General features: G+C 31.4%; 3 protein-coding genes across 4 annotated transcripts in view; all 3 read left to right on the top strand.

Moving 5' to 3' along the window:
* The first annotated feature begins 212 nt into the window (after positions 1–212).
* On the top strand, positions 213–5,479 carry LOC119840537 (sorting nexin-4-like). Of its 2 annotated transcripts, XM_038367208.1 has the most exons (10): positions 213–399; positions 474–580; positions 812–950; positions 1,468–1,645; positions 2,016–2,154; positions 2,313–2,440; positions 2,676–2,838; positions 3,565–3,726; positions 4,642–4,756; positions 4,884–5,479. In XM_038367208.1, the coding sequence occupies exons 1-10, from the start codon at positions 322–324 to the stop codon at positions 4,932–4,934; spliced, it is 1,260 nt and encodes a 419-aa protein (XP_038223136.1). In that variant the 5' UTR covers positions 213–321; the 3' UTR covers positions 4,935–5,479. The 2 variants fall into 2 exon arrangements, with proteins under 2 accessions (XP_038223136.1, XP_038223138.1); XM_038367210.1 differs by lacking the exon at positions 474–580 and having other exon boundaries at positions 247–423.
* Positions 5,480–9,500: 4,021 nt separating this feature from the next.
* On the top strand, positions 9,501–11,214 carry LOC119840478. Its single transcript, XM_038367111.1, has 2 exons — positions 9,501–9,767; positions 11,049–11,214. The coding sequence occupies exons 1-2, from the start codon at positions 9,591–9,593 to the stop codon at positions 11,199–11,201; spliced, it is 330 nt and encodes a 109-aa protein (XP_038223039.1). The 5' UTR covers positions 9,501–9,590; the 3' UTR covers positions 11,202–11,214.
* A 648-nt stretch (positions 11,215–11,862) lies between these two features.
* Positions 11,863–23,750, top strand: part of LOC119840360 — a 43,704-nt gene continuing 31,816 nt past the window's right edge. The window contains exon 1 of the mRNA XM_038366943.1: positions 11,863–12,215. Within this exon, the coding sequence (XP_038222871.1) occupies positions 12,145–12,215 (71 nt within the window). The 5' untranslated portion in view covers positions 11,863–12,144. The remainder of the gene's footprint in view (positions 12,216–23,750) is intronic.

Genomic DNA, 23,750 nt, shown 5'->3' with positions numbered 1-23,750 from the left:
CTATATTTCTTTATGATTAGAAGCGGGTATCCGAACTGGTTCGCGAATTTCCAATGAAGAGTGCGGATGAATTGCAAATAATATAGAACCACAGATAACATAATACTGTACGAACCAACATTAACATTCAATGCAAGCTTTTCCATCCTTATTGCATCTATATAATGCTGTCAAGTGTCAATGTCATCTATCAACACTCGTGACATTTCAGTTTTCATTCATCAGTCAATACTCATCAATTTATTCTGTAAACACAACAGCTTTGTGATACCATTGTTTTTTCAAGATATCCAGCTACACAAAATATTGTAGCTCGTAAAAATGTCGGCAGATAGTTCGCCGATCAAACTACCGAAATCTCAGAGTGAAATCCAAACTTTAGATGCTTTCGAAAACCAAGTACCTACATTATTCGATTGTCAGGTCAAGACCGCCTACTTTTTAATCATATTAAAAATATTTTATATTTTTAGGACACATTAATTAAGCATGTTGATATATCAATAGTGGAATCCGAGAAACGGGCTAATGGAACACTGCATGTACGAGATCATTATACTGTGTACTTAATTGATGTAAAGTAAGAGATCATTTCATTACTTATCCTTGTAACAAAGCTATCATCTTGATAAGCATCTCGATAATTATCGCTTACAACTACATTCACTTTACTTGGAAAATATAAAAGGTTTTATGGTTATGTTTGTTTTTATAACTTGTACATTTTTTATTAAACACTGTAAAATTAATAATTTATTAATGGTAAGTATACATATTTTTATAGAATGTATAGATAATATTTTACTTTTAGAGTAACTGATCCAGAATATAAATTAGTGCAGTCTAAAATAAATATGATATGGCGAAGATACACTGAGTTTGAACAGATTCATGACTATTTACAAGTTACATATCCACATGTAGTTATTCCACCATTGCCTGAAAAAAGAGTGAGTATTATTTTATTTAATATAATATTTCAGTGTATATGTACCTTTATACTCTTTCATTTACATTACAAATTACATTCATTAAAGTGATTTTTCTATGTTATATTAAAGGACCAAAAATCAGGAGACACCTATAACTTTTTTAACTATAAACCAGTAATAAGGTCTAAATTTTAATTCATCCTTCAACAATAACAATTTATTGCAGCCCATTTGTTTAGAATTGAGGCAATAGCTACTAAAAGCAAATGCATTTGGCATAATCTGTTAAGACATTAAGAAATGATAAAGCTATATGAAATCTCATAGAACAAAGTACATATTATTATATATATACTATTTAACAGTTCTTAACTGGATTACATAATAGAAATTAAATTATAAATAAAACTAAAAACTCTAGGCAACCTACATTGAGAAGAAAATTTAGAAATCCCAAGAAAATATTCTATCATAATCTATTATTTTTCCATAACTGAAACAAGACATGACATAAAGGGATGATTGTACATTTCAGATTCTTTATGCATGGAGGAAATGTGACACAACAGACCCTGAGTTCATAGAGCGCCGTCGTGCTGGCCTTGAAAACTTTTTGCTGCGGGTCGCATCACACCCGAGACTGTGTTTTGATGATCAGTTCATAAATTTTCTGCAGCAGGAGCATGGATGGCGAGAAACTATCACTGATAGTGGTATGTGCTAGGGTTAAGTTAGCATCATTATAAGCCCATATTTGTTGAGCCAGGCCAGCCAGTACTGGCCCAGTGTGGCTTAGCAGATGTCACATGTCAAATTGTTTATTCTTTGACATGCTGACTTCCTCACAATGTTCTCCTTTACCGTTTCAAGGAGTGGTAATATGGATAATATTTAGATAAGTTGAAAAATCAATCTATTTCTTTCACACTCATCTGTTTTTTCACCCCCACTTTTTGTAATGAAAGTAATTTTACTAACTACCGTATTATAATTTTTTAATATTGATGTCCAATTATTAAATTCTCTCTATTTCATGACTTAATTTTCCCTCTGTATACATATTTCTTAATTACTTTGCCACAGGATATCTTCTACAAGCTGAAAATAAGCTAAAATCATTGTCTGTATCAATAAGACTTAAAAAACCAGATCCAGAAATTGATAGTGTTAAAAACTACGGGAAACAACTAGAAACAAATTTAGGAAACTTTCTTTATACAAGGTAGTATTTAATTTAATTTTTTTACAATTTCCAAAACAATGTCTCAAATCATTTTAACTCAAATTATAAAACCTTTTTACTTCAACATTTTTGCATAAAGACAAAAAAAAGTCTTAAAATATTATTTAATCATTAATAATGAAACATTTATTTTTTAGATCTAAAATAATAGAAAAAAACTATGCTCTATGCAAACTTCACGCAAACTATGGCAAGCTATTCAGTGAGTGGAGTGTCATAGAGAAAGAGATGGGTGATGGCTTACAAAAAGCAGGACATTATTTTGGTATGTCTCAAGATTATACTCTCTAGTAAATACAGTTTAGGAATTCCCAATATTCTCAATGGTCAACTTTCAGCTTGCTTACCACTTCACTTAAAATGCCCAAGAAATAGCATAGATTGTCACAAAGGAATAAAAGAAAATATATTTTCATCTTATTTAAAGTCTTAATTTGTTATAACTGCCAAAGAAATTAATAGTATACAATGATTCAATGTACAATATCTTAACATTATAGATTCCATAGCAGATTCAATAGAGTCTATAGCCGAGGATGAAGAACAACTGGCAGACCAGCTCAAGGAGTATTTGTTCTTTGCAGCAGCCTTGCAGCAATTATGTGCGAACCATGAAGCACTACAACGCAATCTTGAGAATGCTAATGATGCTTTGAACAATAGGTATTTGTTTTGTTTACATTTATTCTGTATGTAGAATTGATTAATAATATAATGGTATATTTTTAATCAAGTAATAAATTATAATGATATGGAATATTTGATGCCTCAAAGTTCTTGTCATGCTTAGTTTTCAAGAATATAATGTATTTCACAGAGTATTAGAAAAATGAAACATTTTTGTTTTTGTATGTACATTTCTGATGTTTTCACACAAACAATACTGCAATGACTTCAAAAATTCTATCACCATTAGCAAAGCTGCATAATCCGAGTGACATAGGCTACAACTGGTTGGCTTTTGACGTGCTGACATCTGCTACTCAAGTGGCAATTCATCATAATCATCAGCTCATATCCGTTCCCACTGCAGGCCTCCTATGAGGGTTCAGGCCATAAACCACCACGCTATGCCAAGTGCGAGTTGGCAGATGTCACATGTCGTCGAACATTTTAATTCTCGGACATGCCGGTTTCCTCACGATGTCTCCCTTCACCGTTTCGAGCCGTGGTGATGTTATCCACATGTGTAGATAAAGTAAAAACTCAGACTTATCGATTTTGAGGTCCGAGGTCCTCACAACCACCACTGCTTATCGCAGGCAATTACCATAGCTAAAATGTAAAATCATCAGATATCTATCACTGTATTTATATATGTATATATATATGTATATATATATGTATATATATATATGTATATATATATATGTATATATATATCCACAGGATAGCGGAGCGCAGCCGCGCGGCGGCGGGCAAGGCGGGGCTGATGTCGCGGCTCTTCGGCACCACGGAGCCGGACATCGTGCGCGACCAGAGCACGCGCGCGCTCGACGCCAAGATCGCCGCCGACCGCCTCGCCATAGAGCGCGCGCGGGCCGAGCTCCAGTCAGTATCCTGGCGGCTTTGGAACTGCTACTATATAATAGTAGTATTCGGAGGCCTATTTCCTTCTCCTAGCCCTTCGCAGTCTATTCCTTCTTTCCATTCATCAATCCTTTCCTCATCCCTTATCCCTTAAAAGCGGGCAGCCCATTCTCAGAGGTCTAAGCCTCTGCGAATGTTCATGGGCGGTGATGACCGTTTACCATTAGGCGAACCACCAGCTCTGTTGCCCGCTATGACATAAAAAAAAAAATTCTATACAAGTATTCTGTACTTATCTCGGCCACCAGTCTCTCACAAATGTTTAGTAATAAGCAATAGATTTAACAATATATTGTGCAGATAACCATTTGTGATGAGATAAATAAATTATGGTATCTTCATCCGTCAGAATTGAAATAAAACGAGGTGTTTCAAACATCTTGCGACTGTGAAATAATATTCAGAAGCCACGGTGTTCCGGAACAATTACAACGTTAGAGTCTTCAAGACAAGGGCGTTTATGTTGAAGGTCGACGCACCATACCTCTAGTGTTCGAGTGTGTATGTGGTGGTGACCACTTGACGTCACGTGGCGCATCTGATCCTTTGCTTGCTCTGTGTTAAAAAACATGTGATACACAGGGCGTTGCGTTTTGTCAGTTCATATGTAGCATGTATATACAGGATGGATTTTTTATGACCGATACAGGAAAAGTACTTTGAATACTTGTGATGGCGAATTTTATTGATAGGAAACATTTATTTGTTTTAAATAGAATATGTTAATGTTTAGTGCCCATTCATTACGAAATAATTTTAAAGTTGAAATTTCGGAATAGATCGGATATTCATATATATCTCGTAATACCTACATGAATGTAGATGAATATGGAAAATGTTCATATAAAAATTTGTTTTATATAATTTCGTTTACAGGGAGTTCTCAAAGAAAGCGACTGTTGAAATTGAATATTTCCAAAAGCAAAAGGATAAAGACCTTCATGAGTCACTCGTCAGTTTCATCGCTTTGCAAGTGAAAGCAGCTAAAAAGGTATTTTATTCTAAATTATAAATTTATAGCATTTTATTGATATATATTAGAAAAATATATCTTCTATGTCAATAACACGTATTTCATACATGATAGCATTAATTGAATAAAATAATCTCTTTTTTAGAACCTACAAGCCTGGACACAAATCAAGGAATGCCTTCAAAACATGCCTTAAGACAAGAAGACACGAAAATATCCTAACAAATGTTTAATTTATTTTATACTGTATAAAGAAATTAAATTTTTATATTTCACTTTTTGCGTAGTTGCTCTGTAATTTTACAGGGTGTGGTTATTGGTCAATATTATATAAGTATTGTGGAAAAACTTTTCTGAACTGTGTGAATTATAGAGAGTCCAGAGAGGTCTTTATGTCTATGTTTCAGGCATTTTTTCATAGATAACATTGTGCAGGAAACTGTTCTTATAGAGGACTAATGTAGTATCGGAGCAAAGGAGGGTGGTGAGAGCCAATTCGTGGGCGGCATACAAAAGGGGAGGCAGGAAGCGGCAATTTATTAATAAAAAAAGACTTAGATATTCGAAATAGTGAACAAAAAATTTTCAGAAAAAGCCTGGTGACGGATGGACAATCCGGTCGCACGTCTTAGTATTAGGGCCCCGTTTCACGCTGTTCACAGAAGCCTAAGAAGGGGTGTTGTATTAACAATCGGCCCCAGGCGACTAAATTCGCTTTTCGCCGTAATCCAAGTGCAACACTTCAATTCAATATTTATAATATAATATTCATATTAAAAATATTGAACGTATTCAAAAAAGATTTCTGTGGCATTTAGCATACAGTTGTAATGTAGCCAAAAAATTGCGTAGTTACTCAGAACGTCTACATTACTTTAAATTAAAAACACTATATCACAGGAGGAAAGTGTTGGATCAGGTTTTCTTACACAAATTGGTGAATGGTTCAATCGATTGTTCGTTGTTAGTATCTGAGCTTAACTTTAAAGTTCCTGCCAGATTGCCTAGAACTTGTAATAATATGCCGTTCCATACAAAATTCCACAATAGTAATTTAGGCCATTATTTAGGCCTCTCTCGTCTTACGGAAGATTACAATAATATAGTTTCTGGAAATAACAAGTCTGTTGATATTTTTTCTAATACGCTACATAAGTTTAAGAAAGAATTGCTTTCGATTGAACCTTTACCTAATCCCTCAAAGATCACATGATTATATATATGTGTTCGCATTAATTTTATTTTATTATTACTATTTTTTTTTTACTGTTGCTATTGTTTTTTTTTTTTTTTTGTAAAATATATTTAAGACGAAATTGTGTTCGTATTTAAATAGCTGTTAGCTGCAGGCTGTGAAATGTTATTTTTATTAGTAGTGGTTGCCTATAATTGTGACAGCACTAAGTCTTTTTTGTTTAATTTTATAACTCTCTATCCACGTTATCCGTGTATGTCATGTTGGTGATCCTTAATGTAATAAATAAATAAATAAATAAATAAATAGCAATTCGAAAACGCTTGCTTGAAAATTTGTAAATAATTAATAAATAACTACATAGTGTGGGTAGTTAGAAAATAATCATGACATTAAGTAAAAACGTAATAATGATAAAATCATTTATATAGATTTTTTTAAATTCATGTACATACTGAAAGTTATAATATGACCAATAGCCATTCCAAAAAATCAGTAGAAAAGTCACAATCTTACGCTTGTGTGTTATATACAATACCATTCTTAAGGTAATTATATTTTGTAGATATACTTTAGAACACTAAATTAACGATCATATTATTATCAATAATTAATTGATTTGCAGTTACAATTATAAAAGAGAAAGACCTAAATTTCCCAAATTACTACCAGATAATATTCCCGGCGTTACTTTTTATAAAACCAAAAATCGATGTTATTTTGTAAAAATATCATTCTGTAAATTTATACAATAACAATCATTGTCGTATAATAAACAATTGGTCTCACAACCACTCAAAAATTTTCCGAAACAAAACTCAAACTACGCGTTTACTGGGCAGTCTTCTATTGAGCGATACAATAGACATTGAACGTTACTGCCAAGTCATAAGATATTAATTTCAATGAATGTTTTAAACAATGGCGTTCGCACATGGTTTTGCGACGTTTTTTTAGACAGTTTAGTTGTTTATAGTACATCAACGGAGAAAAATATATTATAAATATTACGAATTTCTCGCCCGATTCTAAACGGCCAATATTCTGAAAGCGATTAATCGTTTCGTTTATTTGGACAAATTTATTTTTATTTTTTCATGTTTTTTTTTATTTTTAAAGCTTAGTGCAGGCAACGGATTAAAGATATCTACGTACATATATTTTTGGTTTGTATAAAGAAAGTCTCTTTTTACATCTTGCTTTTAAAGGGCTAAACAAATAAATACTAACCATTGAATACCTAAGATACAATAAACCTCATATCAAAGAGTTTAAATATACTACTTAGGTAAAAATTCGTATGAATAAATAATGTTATAATGTTGTTCGCCCTTAATACTTATACTAAATAAATGCGCCTCATTAAGTAGTTTATGTTATTTAGGTGACATACAATTTTTAAACATACACTTATAAAGAGTAGGTGTAAAAGTAATAAATATGAAAGTCCTAATGTGTTCATACTAGCATTAAAAATATTATAAATGTAGAACCCATTTATTCATATTATTTCGATCAACTTCATTTAGTATTGAGTAGCATTACATTATGCATAATTGCGTGTATTTTTTACATTGTCTGTGATTAAAAGACCAATATAAATTGTATTCTTAAACGCATATTTAACCTGATCGAACTAATAACAAGCCACTTTAGAATATTTCAAAATTTTAATATATTACTACTATAGTATTTTAATGAAGGGCTGATTTTTCAAATCTTATTAATTAATTCGTCTTATATCGTAATAAACAATAATTTCAATCTATCTATCTAACTGCTCGATTTTTTAGATGTTGGAGGTGACATTTTTATTTGTGTATTTTTTTTAATATAGATTAGTTTCAAACGAATTGAAAAATCATCCCCTTAAACGTTTAAAAAAAATTACCAAAGTTGTCTTTGGAAGCTAGATCTCTTACCCACTATTGTATTACTGTTCCTGTCCCTTTCCTTCGTTCTCAAATATCCTATACAAGAGCAAGAAGGATATACTTGTTACTATTGCCCCTTCATTGGCTTATGTCAATCAGTCAGTGCAATGCTTTCCTATAATCAAATTAAAAGTATCATAACGTATTATTAGAAATTAATAAAAATAATGCATTTTGAAGATTAACGTTTTAGATACTGGGATAAAAATGATGTTTTTTTTAATCAAATTAAACGTAATTTTTTATGGTTTCAGGAACAAAAATCATTGCAGCAATGATAATTATATTATGTTTAAAACTATGTACATTGATGTAGTATAAGTTGGCCTATAAGATTTCTATAATGCACATGTAGTTTTTCACAGTCCATTAACGATTCAACCAACTAACAAAAAACGTTGTATTCCATATATGGTTCCTTTTTTCACAATAAACACTTATGTGAAACAGTTTAAAAATTAAAAAAAAATGCGTTGATGGACTTAATAAAACAAATCATTTTATATTCCTTGGAATAAGTCATTAAAATATTTAAGAGCATGATTATTTATTTTTGTTAATTAATGTTTTGTTGTATATATTGGCAATGTAGATTCAATAAACACTCTTTATATTAAACGTGTTTTTAATTCCAATTTCATAATGTTGTATAAAACCTTTTTCCTCTTGAGATAGAATAACAATTACGAAGTATTTGTTATTTCTGCCTTGTTATTAAATGTAATTATAAAAGTATTAAATTATATATTTTCGAACTCGACTCGAAAAGGATTGTTTTATATAACACCCTTAATATCACGCAGGGGTTCAAAAAAACAAGAAATGTCTATCGAGTTAAAGGATATTTGGCTATAGGTATGCACTGTCACGAAAAAGTCAGGTACATATATATTTATATAGTAATATTTGGGTTGCTTGGAAGAAATTGCTATTGAGCAATAAAGCCGCCCTTAGCACTACATTTCCTATTTCTTTTTGTTAATTTAATTGTTTGTTGAGTGTGCAATAAAAAGTATTTCATTTCATTATATTTAAGTGTATTTATTTGCTCTATCTATCATATAACCAAACATATTTAAATATGTGAGAACGTTGTTAGGCATTTTATTTTAAACTCAAAAGTAATGTCCCTAGCTCAGCAATATAAAACCATTTCAAACTCGGCACATCGTCACAGATATTAAAAGCATTTATATCGATTTCAAATGTTGAAAACCTTTGACGGCGTAAATTCTATGTGTAGGTAATTATTTATAATATGTGACATTTATTACAAGCACAAAGGTATATAAGTAGTAAAAATGATCCCTTGCTATCCCTCTTCGTCATAATGTTATATAGTTTTTCTAAGTTCAGCCAAATTTGGCATAGACTTTTCTCTCATGACTTCCCAAATTTTATTTCTTAATAATATAAGACTGAGTTTTCTCTAAGGCTTCTTTGAACGTAAAATAATCATGAAAATACAATTTTATGAACCCATTCGCAGTTCATCAATAGTGGTGGTGTAAATATGCACCCACATCGAACTTTTCTAATAAAATGAAACATTTCGTCTTATGTTGACCTCCCCTGAGTCATCAATAATTTCTAATGACATTGAATATATGGGAAATAGGGCATCGCTTACCACTCCTCCATACACCTCTCATACGAATACGTGTCTATAGTTATTTATATAACTATATTTGTAGGTATTTTATTAGCTACAACATATATAAACATGAAACACCAAGAAGTAGGTGTAGATTATTGGGCTATGCTAAAAACTATGTTCGCCTATGGTGCTCTGACAGGTCTTGGTTGGATTATGTTAAGGCTTTTCCACGCTGTGTTCACGCTGCCGAGGCGACTGCGGTCACAACAGAACGATATACAAAACTCTTTGAAAGAACTTCAGGTATGGTTTATGAACAGTTTTTTAATCTATCTGGAAATAAAACTCATTTTTGAATCTTGAGTAAATTTAGAACCACCTATTGGCAAAGCAATGTCCAAATATTTACTTGGTCCTTATTATACGCTTTTTTCGAAACCTTTTAAAAATATGATCTGTTTTTTTGTTAAACAAACTGGTCTTCGTTAAACCTTAATCAGACCACAAATGAGCGCATCATTTGATCTTACAATGTAAGACAATGAATAGATAATCTAATTTTATGTTATAGACGTCTTCTTAATACAGTAGCAAATAAGTATATATAAATTCCATTAAAGCAATGTCCTTCCCTTCTATATGATGAACTTCTTGATTAGGTAGCTACCGGGTACGTAGATAATAATTATGAGTTGGTACAATTATGTAACACAAAGCATACTTTAAATATCCATATAGTAAATTGTATTATATATCTAATATGTATATTTAGAATGTTGTGTTGTGTTGTTTAAAATGTTTTATTCCGGGTTCCGGGTTCCTGGTTACATATTAATTTTGTTAAGGTAAGGTACCAATAAAAATGTAATATACCAATTTAGCTAAATATATAAGTATGAAGCAAATTAAGTAAGTATATGAAAAAAACCTTCATAGGTAAGTTCTGCGAATGTCAAAACGTCTGCATTGCAGTTCAAATATATTATCGTGTCTTCAGTGTAATCGGTATCTTATCGTTAATTTCTAGAACTGTTTGTCTTTGTTTATATTTGTTTATAATTTATGAGAATTTTTCGTAAAGTTTTACTCCTATAATTTCCGACTGACAATACCTACTAAAACTCTATATTTCCTATGATCCAGCCTTCTAGTAATCTCTAAATTAAATATACCGAACTTACGCACATTTAAACCCACAAACATAAATTTAAACATGTCTCTTTTGATAAAATTTCCATCATGTAGGTAATCAATACTACATCACCTATTTATGCAACCCACATACAGTTGAAGATAGGTTAGTATAGTATTATTTTATCTGCGATACTTATAGACGACAATAAATGCAATCTTATTGATATACATTGAAATACCAGCACTCATTGTTATACACTATAACAAGACGTATTTTATGAAACATTATCTAATATTTTATTATTTAACAGAAAGTTGAATAATTCATCTCATTTATTACCATTAATGCAATAGTTTTGAAGCGACTTCTCTTTATCTTGCTCACTGTGGGTAACCCTACCCTATCAATTTCTGTCGTTTGTAAAATCACCTTACCCACTACAATTTCAGAAACGGTTTCCGGACCTCAATATCACTGAGGAAGACTTGAGAAATGCTGAAAAAGAACTAGATGAGCTTATAAAGGAAGATAATGATAAGAAAGACACTGTAAACGAAAAGGAAGCTTCAGTGGAAACAGAAGAAGATAAAAAAGATATATAATGTCAATTTATAATAATACATTCGTATTTAGATATATGCACTCTTACGAATATGAACTATTAAGGAATTAAGACTTCTTTGCATTATTAGAATAAAGATAAAAATAAAATAAATATACTGATGAAACATACTGAAAACTATAAATATATATCTATTTAGTTAGCTTTATGGCTGAAATGAGATAATATGAAACTGTAACATCAACAGCTTAGGGGAAGAAACTAAGTAGATATATAAAAATTACAATACATGATATGAAATAAATTCTTATCAAATAATTGGTTGACGACCTTGCGATGTGGTCGAAATTATGACCTAAATCTATAATAAACATACAAACTGCAAATATATATGGAATCACTTGATAATATTCTATCAAACAATATAATAAAAACATCATTATTTAACAATTTATTGAAGTAGATGAATGAATGGCATAGAATATAAACCTAACTCGATAACGAACGGTACATAATTATAGCTGCCACTTAGAACGTTATATCAGAACTAATAAGGTCATCATACTTTGCTCTTTGTTCTGAATAAAGTTCCCGTGGCGAAGTTTTGCCTACTAAAATAGAGATGGCGTTGTCGCACCAGAAGTTCGCGAAACCGGCCCGAGGCAAGCACCGGGAGCTTTCACCCCGAGCTTAAACTTTATTGATCGGCCCATTCATAAGACTACAAACGTAAATAATTTTAGTCGTTTTCGGCGTTTTATTTATTCGTAAACGTGTTGCAATAAACGTGCCGTTGTGTCGATAATTAATAGATAGCCGCTATCTCTGTATAAACAACGCAAAACAATAGCAATCAGTTGTTATAACGTATCGTTATGTGTCAGGCGTGTCGTGCTCAATTAAACGTAATGTGCGATAACTGGTAATTATTCATGAGAGAAGTTACAATTATTTTGCTGACGTTAACGTGTTAAGCTGTGAAGATGACCAGGTCGAGCTACAGACCCCTGGTGCCGCGCTCCTCTAACAATTCCCTAGAGAACCGGGATATAGGGTGAGTTTAAATCGATTTCGTTCAAGTTTGTATGGAATAAATTATATCAAAATGATACAACTATACTGTGAATATATATTTTCTTCAAATGCACAATTTGATATAATTCGGTTATTTGCAGTTTTTCAAGTTACCTAATACAGTTATTGATGCAATTATTTTTAAAACAGAATACTGATGTAAGTAAGGTAATGATTGTAAATAATGATATTAAATTATACGTGACAAAAAAATATGCATTAGGGAGGTTTTTTAATGCCCGATGTAACAAAGTATAAATGTACCATATTTTAGTATTTAATAAATGGGTTTATCGGTTCCGACCGTGAGAAATTCTGTAACCATTTTCTTTGCTGATACCACTGATAAAAATTTTCACTATCGCATTAATATAAGTGAGGCTAAGTGTACTTTGGAATCTAAACTTCAAATTGTTACGTACTGGTGTTGTAACTATTTGCAAATATGTGTATTTATATATCTGTATTTTATCTTTTCTCACATATATTATATTATATAGGTATATATAAACAATAGCGATGCATTACAATATTAAACATCTATTGCACTTAGGTATAACAATCATGTTGTGTAGTCAATAAGTATTGTAACGAAACCATGTCATATTAATATTACGTAGAATGACATTTTTAAAATATTTCATGACGCACTTATAACGTAATATTTAATGCAAAGTTAATGAATAGAAATAGGATTATATCTTCTAAGACTTTGTCAATGCTCTTTTACTCACGTAATATGTTAGCCAATTATAGATTTAATTAAGTACTAACTATGTAGGTACTTGAGAAATATTTATGATAAAAATAGACGATACAGACTAAGTATTTACTTATTAGATAACCACTTTATTACAATATTTATAAATACAGCAACTGAAGACAAATCTTCTTTGTTTAGTGGAAAAAAACATTCCAATACGTTGTTATCGTTCTCAAACAAAATTGACAAGACACAATTAACTCTATATGATGATATCAATGTAGATAGTTAACGATACTATTAATAACTTAATGAAGAATCTGTAAACACATTTAAACAATAAATTGAATGTTAAATCTTATTTTAATCGCAATTTATTAGTGCCAAGGTAAATACAGAGCGAATAAATGGTATCAGAAGCCTTATCGTATCAGTAAATACAATTCGATCAACACTTGGCTACGTATCTTAGGTATGTATAGCGAAGTGTATATAGTCTCACGTGTATCGGTAACATCAGAAGGTTGCTACGGTAACCTTGATTAATTATTATTACTTATTTACTACCGTGTACTTTTACATACGTATAAATTAGTGACATGTCAACTATTGTGACGGTGGGTAAAGAAATCGCAGATTAAGAAAATTTTACTCACCTTATTGCAGATTTTTAATCGGCAAAAACTCTCGTACATAAATACAAAGAAAGGAAAATTTAAAAATATTTTAGATTTATATAAGATTTCCTTGTGCAGGATATTTTGATTTTGAGGTAGGTAATATAAGTGTTAATAAATTATTATTACAAGTTTATTATTTATAAATCTAAATTCAATAAGCCATGTAATCAATTGAATAAATCATGAATGCGTCATCAGATATTAACACCCGAATCAAATTTTATTTTTTACAAGTAAAGAGCGTTCTTTGAATTAAAAGGTTTTCCTTAAAGTATAAATTACCGTAAAACAAAATAATTTTCCCATTATCATTTGATAAATAATTTTGATCTGATACCGACACAAAGCAGCTACGATTTATTGCACCAGCCATCTGGAACTGTGCCAAAAGGTAGTATGTTTTCGTATAAGCTCAGGTCATGGCTACTACAGCTTCTACAATCGATATTCGCTATCACCTTACGATATACTTTATTCTTTAATATATACCGTTAAAAAGGTTTTAAATTTTCACGTAAAATTGAAGATTACACAAGTACGAGGCTGACTTTCAACATATTGCTTTCAATCATCCATGATAGATCCCTATCAAATCTCCGAACCAAAGCCATTCTGACAACTTCAACCTAGTGACATTATATACATTCCTCTAATTGCATTATTGCATGCTGCTTATATAACTTATCTATACTAGTAATATTATAAAGCTGAATAGCCTGTTTGTTTGAACGCGCTAATCTCAGGAACTGCTGGTCCGATTTGAAAAATTATTTCCACGCATTCTTACAAACTATCGCGTTTATAATATCAGTAAGATTCTATTATAAATATATTTTTTTAAGTATATCTTCTCTGAATTTCCAAAAATAAATGCCACAGTAGCCACATATTTAATACTTAGGTATCCTACTATCCTACTAATATTATAAATGCGAAAGTTTGTAAGAATGTGTGTGTGTTTGTTGTTCTTTCACGCAAAAACTACTGAACCGATTGCAATAAAATTTAATACGTACATAGCTGGACAACCGGGATAACATAAAGGCAACTTTTTATCTTGATATTCTTACGGGATACAGACTTACGCGGGTGAAACCGCGGGGCGCAGCTAGTACTTAATAATTACACACTTTGAAAAATGTTTACCAGGAGCCTCATGTCTTTGCCTCAACTGCCACGTGATCGTAAATCGTAGCTTACAAATAAAGTACGTAAACCCACGTAACAATTAGACTAAAATACTCTGTTGGTTCTCTTATTAGATTTAAATGCCATCGGGCGTCCATTGCATTTACCGTTATATAAGTTAAATTGAATTACACATTTGCTGCCTTCCTGTTAGACAAGTAAAGGAGAAAGTTACGCGGAACTAAAACTATTGCATCGAGTCTAAGATCTAATCACTTCTGGACTTAGTATCTGTCGCTTGGTGGTGATTTAGAGCTATTTATATAAGTACTATTGATGTAGGAGGATGTCGAAATTACAATATAGTCAGGATCTGTTGTATGTCTTATACAAAGTTCTATGCTCTGTCTACAAACGGTCTTTATCACAGTAGGTCGGCATCTCATGAATAAGTGAAGTAATTCAACGCTGGTATCTTTAATGCATTATGTACTTAATTTATTGTTACAAACGAGGTAAGTTTACCTATTAAATCGCATTTTTTAAGTTTTTGCGCTTATCCTGTTTTAACTATTGCCAATTGAGATGTATATAGCTTCATATGTATGTAATGAAAGAATAGGTAAACCAACAAGACCACATATTCAGGACTTACGTACTTGTTTACATGAAAGCAAAACACAAAAATTTAATGATTTTAATTGTTTCCTTACTTAATAACGCAGAAAGTAATTAACTGTAAGTTTTATTAATTGATTAAGAAATAGAATTTTAATCTCGGAACCTGTGAATGAGGTTACCAAGCTTATACAGATAAATTTATGTTAAGTTTAACAGGATTTGTGTCGGATGAAACGTGGGCGGTTGGTTTTGATTACCTAGAATTCTGTAGAATATTGTGTTTGTTAGTGATTTATAATAATATGAAGTGCATTATATTATTATTAATAACGTACATTACAAAATAATATAAGTAGTGTCACACCATGTAAGAGAGCTTTCGTTTCTTTGCAGAATATATAGAATAAAATAACCAAAAACGTTTGTTGAATGCCAGACTGAGACGTTTTCTTTATCTATACTGAAAATAGATCTTAGGGCCTGGTTTTTATGAGCAATGTTAGTACGAGATAAATGAGGCAAAATGTAAATCCCACTAATTATAGAGCGTGATAGAGCACGCAACCGACACGTGTCTTCAAAAGATTATATTAGAAATATATACATTAAATTAGGTTTCATGTAAGAATAACACCATTAAAAAGGGGAAATTATTTATATGTTCACAAATACTCTACGACTTCTTAAGTATAATCGACGTTGTGCTTATTTATGTTGGATAATGTTTAAAACGTTCGACGGAATCGCAGTTATTCAATAGTGCCTCTCGTTCACATGCAGAGAACCATATTTATACAAGTTTCAAGGCAATACTAGTTTATAAATTGCCATAATTATAAAATGCATAACTAAAATGCTCCTTTGTAGAAAGATCTACAAAAAAATTGTGTGGTTGCTAATTGTTCTGCTAATCTCTGAATGGCTTGAATGATTTTTACTTCAAGATATATTTGAGGAGGGGGTTTGGAGCATCAACAATAAAACGTTTAATAATATCATTAGACTTTGAACTTCAGTCTACAAAAATTGGCTCGATTTTAAGTTTATAATTATGATACTATGACGTAAGTTGTATAAATTATAATGATTATATACAAATTCGTGCCAAAATACATAATGTTTATTGTGCATTACTAGAACGCATTTATAAACATAAACTTAATTTGGTTCGTGTCCAATTTGTCACTTAGGGAGCAATTGAGTTTATCTGTATTAGTAATGACAAATGCCTAACCCATTCCTCAGTATTTTTATAATACACTAGCTGTTTGCCCCGGCTTCACCCGTGATACATATATAGCCAATGTCACTCAGTGTAATTGCTGCTTTCTAATGGTGAAACAATTCTCGAAATTGGTCCAGCCGTTCACGCGTGATGGCGTGACAAAGGGAAATAGATTAATTTTTATATAAATGGATCTACATAATAATCAATAAAAAGGCAACTTCCAATAAAGTAATAAATTGTTCGACCTCTAAACTATGCATGCCGCTTCTATTATAAATACATTAAAAGTTCTGCATGATCATATTGTAAGTACTTACTTATTAAATGCTAAACAACTACAGAAACGATTTTCCCGAATGATGACCTAGATCAGTAGAGACAAATTAGATTCTTATACCACCCGAGAGGAACCACAGCTTGAGCCTAATTAAATGGAAATGAATAAACCATTATTTGCAACAATTTAAGCGGTCACAGGCCTCGCTAGTCACATGTGTACATGGAACAAATGGTACACAGATAAGATAACGTCTCGCAGAATTCTCTTGTAATAAACAAGTCATATTATTTGCTATCATTCATTGCAAATATAATGTTCTAAATTGAGCTAAATGCAGAAACTTTCCGCTATTCTACATCTTTAGAAAAAGGCAATTTATAAAGGGTTGAGATAATACCCAAGTAAAAAGATACCTACCCTTTTTGGGTATGTGGTTATCTTGGTTCATTCATTTCAAGATGCTTAAACTTTCAAGCGAATGTTCATTCCAGTTTATTTTTATAGGTCACTGCATGTGTTTACGAAGTGCACAGAATGAAAACTTTCAAAACGTGTAGACGAAATTTTATGATAAACATGTTTACACAAATCTCACCAAATTCTATATTTTGCATTAACAAGAAAAGTTTATAAAATTAGGTCAGTAAAATTGTTAAGTTTTTATAAATATTATTGCAATTAACCTTATCACACTTAATCCTTAACCTAATTGTATGGTCTTAAAACAATTATACAAATTATTTATAGCGTGATTTATATATTCAATAGCTACGCACCAAAAAGAATACAAACAAATCTCCGTTGGTTAAATTGCATTATAATTAAAACGCCGTAATTATTTAAATTAGCAATTTAGACAATAGGAAAATAGGTTCAAGTCGATCACACTTCAGTCCTGTATGTTATTTGAACATGTTATCGTACTAGGATCGCCCAGATATCGACAAGCGAACTTTTGACACTAACAACTTACACCTGTGTTTTACTAAACGTATTACGATACATACATTATGATACATATTATGATACATACATTCGGCAAATCCGCATTGTAATACGACAACAAATATGTATTATAGTCATTTAGCGATACGTGGAGGAAACATTAAAATTACTTATGAGAAGCTCGACCCTTTTGCACAGGCCACAAGTCGCTTTAAATGTTAAACAAACTCATGCGCAGCTAGGCTGAAGTTTGTTTTTAGTTTACTATAAAATAACCCATCCTTTTTTCCTTTTTTGGTTTAAAATCTGTCATAAGCAGGCATTACTCTTCAAAGCATTGACTATTCTTTTCCAAAGGGTTTTCATTCATCCAACGACGAAATTTTAAAATTTTTTGAGATACTTCATTGTGCCGATCTATCACTGCAGGACTAGAGAAGGACATCTGATTGATAAGCTTTTGCTATCGCTTGACTGATGAATCCGTTTATCAACTAAAGAAGTAGAATGGATGTTGATCCTGTGTAGCAAAAATATATAGGTAGGTTCATAAGGCGAAGCTAGATAACATCCGTAATGAAAAACAACTACAGTCGAGAATATGAAGAGTTCATAAATTTCAAAACACAAGTAAAACAGTTCGGTAAATTGGCCTTAAAAATACCTATTAAAATTCAAAAACATGAAGAAAATATTTAGTTTTCAGAAAAATAATACAAGTCATTCAATGTACTAACCTGGAAAACGAAATCACTGATTTTTCCGGGAAAACTGATTTCAGTTTACGTGACATCAGTCCAGTTTGGCTCCGAACCAAAAATGTAATTCCGAAAGATACAAGAGTTTCCTGTATTGTAAATATAAAACATATTACGCATTATTAAACCCTGTACCTACTTATAATATATTATATACGTTCTTGAGCCACACTTCTTAATATATAGACAAAACAAAAGCATAGCAATCATAAGGGGTAAAAAGCAGCATTGTTTAGTTTGTTATCAGTTGAAAGTACATGCTTTATTTACTACGAGTAATTGTGTATTTGTAAATTATACTTTATCATATTTTTTACTATTCTGTATATAGATGATAGTGGTTTGTTTTGAACCACTATCATCTACATTGAACTCGCCTCTTATTCTACAATTTTTAATTTTATTCAACAAGAAAATGTTTACGGGGAAGATGCTAGTATAAACCGCTCTTTCAAACATTTTTATGGCTTTGTTTTGATTACTAAAGTGATGCATTAGCACACAAGTTTATCAAACATAAACATCTTTGCTTCTTCGATAACGACGAGAAGATTTCAATAAAAACTTTGTTAAAAAGAGCGGCTTTTATTATCTGATAATTTGTTGTTAGTTACAAATATTAGTTGATTATTATGAGGTTGCTATAGCGGTTTTGTTTCTAGGTGTTAAAATATACTCTTTATTCATGATACAATAACTAACTACAATAAATAATACTGTCATTATAATGAACAGGATCGTTACAAAAGCTCTCAATATCTGTAGTATTTTTCGAGTGTCACAGGATTTTAATCGTAGACTTTACTTTGGTACACATATTGCTTTCATTACCTACACGATATACGAATACACATTTACACGATAACACTACAGATAATATAATACTATATTCGTATGCGCTGTAGTATAATAAATAAAGTTTAAAGCTTTAGTATGTAGTTATCAATTTAAAGAATCACAATATAAATATAAAATTTTATTAATATTTTATGGATTAAAATAATCAAAATGATTAAAAATCATAACATCCATGAACATTCAACTAGCCAGAACTTGGTGCTTCATTTTACATTATAAGGGTAACATAAACCTTCGGAGAAGATGGATACCATATTATAATGTTGTACACACTACGCTTAAAGGAACAAAAGACTGTATTCGACCAATCCCTGTGGCGTCTCGTTACGTCACACATACGTAACCCCGCTTGATATTAATAGCAGCTGCTCACATGGCACTAAGGCGGAGGTCATTCAACTTGCCCATCTCAAATCAAAGTACTAAATATTTAGTAATATATTCATGATGCTATGACACGACGAAACTCCTGTAACTACGGTGATGCAAATTAAGCAGTCATGTCAAAGGTGAGAAACGCGAATAAAATAGACAGACGCGGACTTGGTAAGCAAGGACTTAAGTATGTGCATGGTATGTGCAAAGTGTACTTTTACTTTGCTGAATTAATTAAAAACGCTTAGCATTAGTAAAGTAGGAACACGTACAATAACTACTTAATTCACTAACTAATAACTTAACTACTAACTACTAACTACTAACTAATAACTTGTCTCCATGAGTAGGTACCAACACCGACTCACATATCATACATGAAATGTGAGTGTATTGCTATTGCGGTTTAATCATTGATAATAAAGTATGTGAAAAATTAATTAAACATTTCATTATGTGGACTGTAGGATAGAAATCTAGAGATAGAGATCTTCTCCCACTTTCTTAATTAACTTCACCAAAGGAACGAATGACGATAAAATTAATATATTATGATGATTTCTTCTTATTTGTTAAATTGTTACATGTAAGATATATTTATATTACATACAAAAATAGGATTAGCATTCAATTACTGAAACGAATACTTCGTGAGATTCTTATCGTTCCCAGTCTGGCAAGCTATCCAAACACACGTATCATTCTAATTTAGCCAGAATAATAATCGTGACAGCATTCTTGATCAGTCTATGTCACTCAATGTACCTCATGCTTACCTGTACTTATACAATCATGTAGAGAATCTATCTTATCTATTATTTGAGGAAAATGTCAATGTTAAATAGTAAAATATCCACCTAGATAAAGGAACGTTAGATTCGTTGTTACGAACGTTTCGTTAATTCTATATTTGTTCCTTTTAATGTTGGAGTCGAGCACACTTCGGCACGAACTGGACCAGTTCGTACCGGGAAAGGGTAGCCCCACAGAAAATCAGAGTAAACCACCAGCTCGGTTACCCGCTATAACTTAAAAAATGGTTATTGTACATTTCATAACTCAAATTATATTTTTTAACCGCATTGACACTACATCCTGAAATAAATAACAGGTATCACTGTGCTGTTTCATTTGTTATCACTATAGGACCCTATTTACACTTTTATACAGAGCACAATTATTTCTGGAGATGCGTTGCCGTTGCGCATGAATTAAAGATATTGCGTCTCAGTTTTGTATCTGGAACATTTACCTGTTTACTATTGTAGGTCTTTATATAACTGTATATATAATATATTGTCAATGTCTAGGTGTTATTTAAATATGCTTTTGAAAATTGTTGCTTGTAATATTGTCATAATTGCACAGTTCTTGGATTTGTCAGTTTCTGTCAGTTTATCAGTTTTTACTAAACACGTGTGCCAACGTTATAAGTGTAATACGTACGTCCACAAAACTATAACTCAAAACCTCTGAGTCGTTTTAAAATTTTTTTTTTTCATTGAATATACTCAAACTTAGAGATCAGTGCAAGTTCATCAAAATCGAATCAACAGATTTGAGATACAAATTTAAATATATAGCATTCACAAGTAAACACTGACGTAACGACTACCACGCCTTCTTCATGCGATATCAAATAAAAGAATCGTTGAAGTCAGTTAAATTTTGTAATTTATTATGATATATTTTTCTTAAAGGTTCTTTTATGACTTTGTTTACACGTTTTACTTTCATCAACCTATCAAACTAAAGTCGGACACACGCGTGATCCGACTCTATATGATTTTTTTCAAATTTACCACCTACGTTACCTATTTGAAGGTTGTGTGTAAATCGTTCAAGAAATTTTGTAGAGTACATAAAACAATCTCTCATATTTTTACACTAAATATAATGTTGAAAATGCATTAAATGTATCTATGGTTTTCTCTTAATAAATAATACCATAGTAGCTATTAAAGAAAAAAATTGCTGACGAACATTTTTGCAAATATTTATTCGTTAATCCGTTGAAGTTTATCAATTATATTCACAAATTTGTTTTGAAGCATTGAAAATTGCTTGTCGTATTACATTAACCGCAGCTATATTGTACATTGAACTTGGGTGACTTGTATATCTGTCGTCTTCCGTATTTCTTAGGCGTCTAGCTGTTCTTATGTATTAGAGTTAACAATTAGAAAATAAATATTATATCTTATATCTTTAAACGAGCAATATAATTGGAATCTCGGAATCTGCTCCAACGATTTTCATGAAATTTAGTATATAGGGTATTTCGGGGGCGATAAATCGATCTAGCTAGGAATTTTTTTTAGAAAATGTCATATTCGTGTTTTATTCGAGTTTTATCGACTTAAACTTACTTTTTAACAAATAGGAGGCGTTTGAGTAGTCCCAATTTATTATGACTCTTCCTAACATCTATTGGCGAATAATAATACTATAAATGCGAAAGTTTGTGAGGATGGATGGATGTATGTGTTACTCTTTCACGCAAAAACTACTGAACCGATTGCAATGAAATTTGCTTCGTAGATAGCTGGACAACTGAAATAACACATAGGCACTTTTTATACCGATATTCCTACGGGATACGGATTTACGCGGTTTCAACCGCGGGTCACAGCTAGTAGTTATTGATATGACAATTATGTTCGTGGAGGTTAGCTAGCTATAACAAATTAGGAATATCTTATTAGATAATTGAACTTCATGGATACATACCGTGAAGTATTTATTTTGTAAATTGTACTTGCAAGCATTATCTATATTTTATGCAAAAAATATAGATAATGGCAGTGGGAACTGCCTTGACCGCTTATCAGAAGCTACTTCTAATCTATAAAAATACGTTGATAAAATATAATCCAATAATTAACTCAGATTGCTAAAAGTGAAAATTATAATAAACGTATTTGACTACTAGTATTTTAGATAAAAATACAATCAAATTACGAAAGAACAAACACAATTTTTGAGCTTGAGTTCTAAGATAAATTATGCCTCTATTAAATAAAGAAAAAAATTCAGTCAAAGCGTTCTCCTTGCGTTTTTCTGATTATTTTCGTTCTGGTAATTATGTTTCCCTTCTTATCTTGAGACTATGACTACTGCTTGCAGTCAAGTGCCTCGGCTCTACTGTTTCAAAGAAAGCGTGGATACTGGCGTATTCGCATGCATTTTCCTAAAAAACCGCTACAAAATCCTAAAATCTTGAAATCCGCTATCACTAGCCAGGCCAAACGTTCACAGAACTCTGTTAACAGTAAAAAAAATCTCTTGCGATATCTACTGTCCTTATTATTGTAATCTAAAACTACTCGTATAACAAGATCCAAAATATTTATTCTTATTCATTAACGCAATAGTGTTAATTAAAGAAAACAACATATACTATAATTTGGTCACTTAACTTGCTTGTAGGGGTGTTATTCGTAACGCAGTGATTCATATGTCCTCAAAAATTCCTAATATTCGACACCATGGATACTGATTCAGTTATCTATATTTAAACAACACACACGCCAAAACGTATTATGACTTCCTACTTTTTAATAACTGTTGGAAGAAGGAATAATTATACAATTTATTTATTTTAACAACAGTTATATTGCAGACATCTCTATTACTTGGGTAATATTGTGTGTACTGCATACACACCTATGCATATGCTGTACCTATTACGGATACTTTCTTCGTATGAAGACAATTTAAATGATTTTCCTCATATAGATCGCGCGTAGCCACCAACATTGTAGTATATAATATTTCCTTTGTCCGCGACTTCGCACAGATTAAATTCGGACTAGTTTAATAAATGTTAGTATGGATATATACCGTCCTCTTGAATCACTCTATCTATTAAATAACTCCACCAAAATCCGTTGCGTAGTTTTTAAGATTTAAGCATATATAGGGACATAAGGACATACA

This window comes from Zerene cesonia, chromosome 6 (genome assembly GCF_012273895.1).
Source record: "Zerene cesonia ecotype Mississippi chromosome 6, Zerene_cesonia_1.1, whole genome shotgun sequence".
Taxonomy (NCBI): Eukaryota; Metazoa; Arthropoda; class Insecta; order Lepidoptera; family Pieridae; genus Zerene; species Zerene cesonia.
Note: the sequence above shows the minus strand (reverse complement) of the source record. Positions and strands in the feature narration are given on the sequence as shown.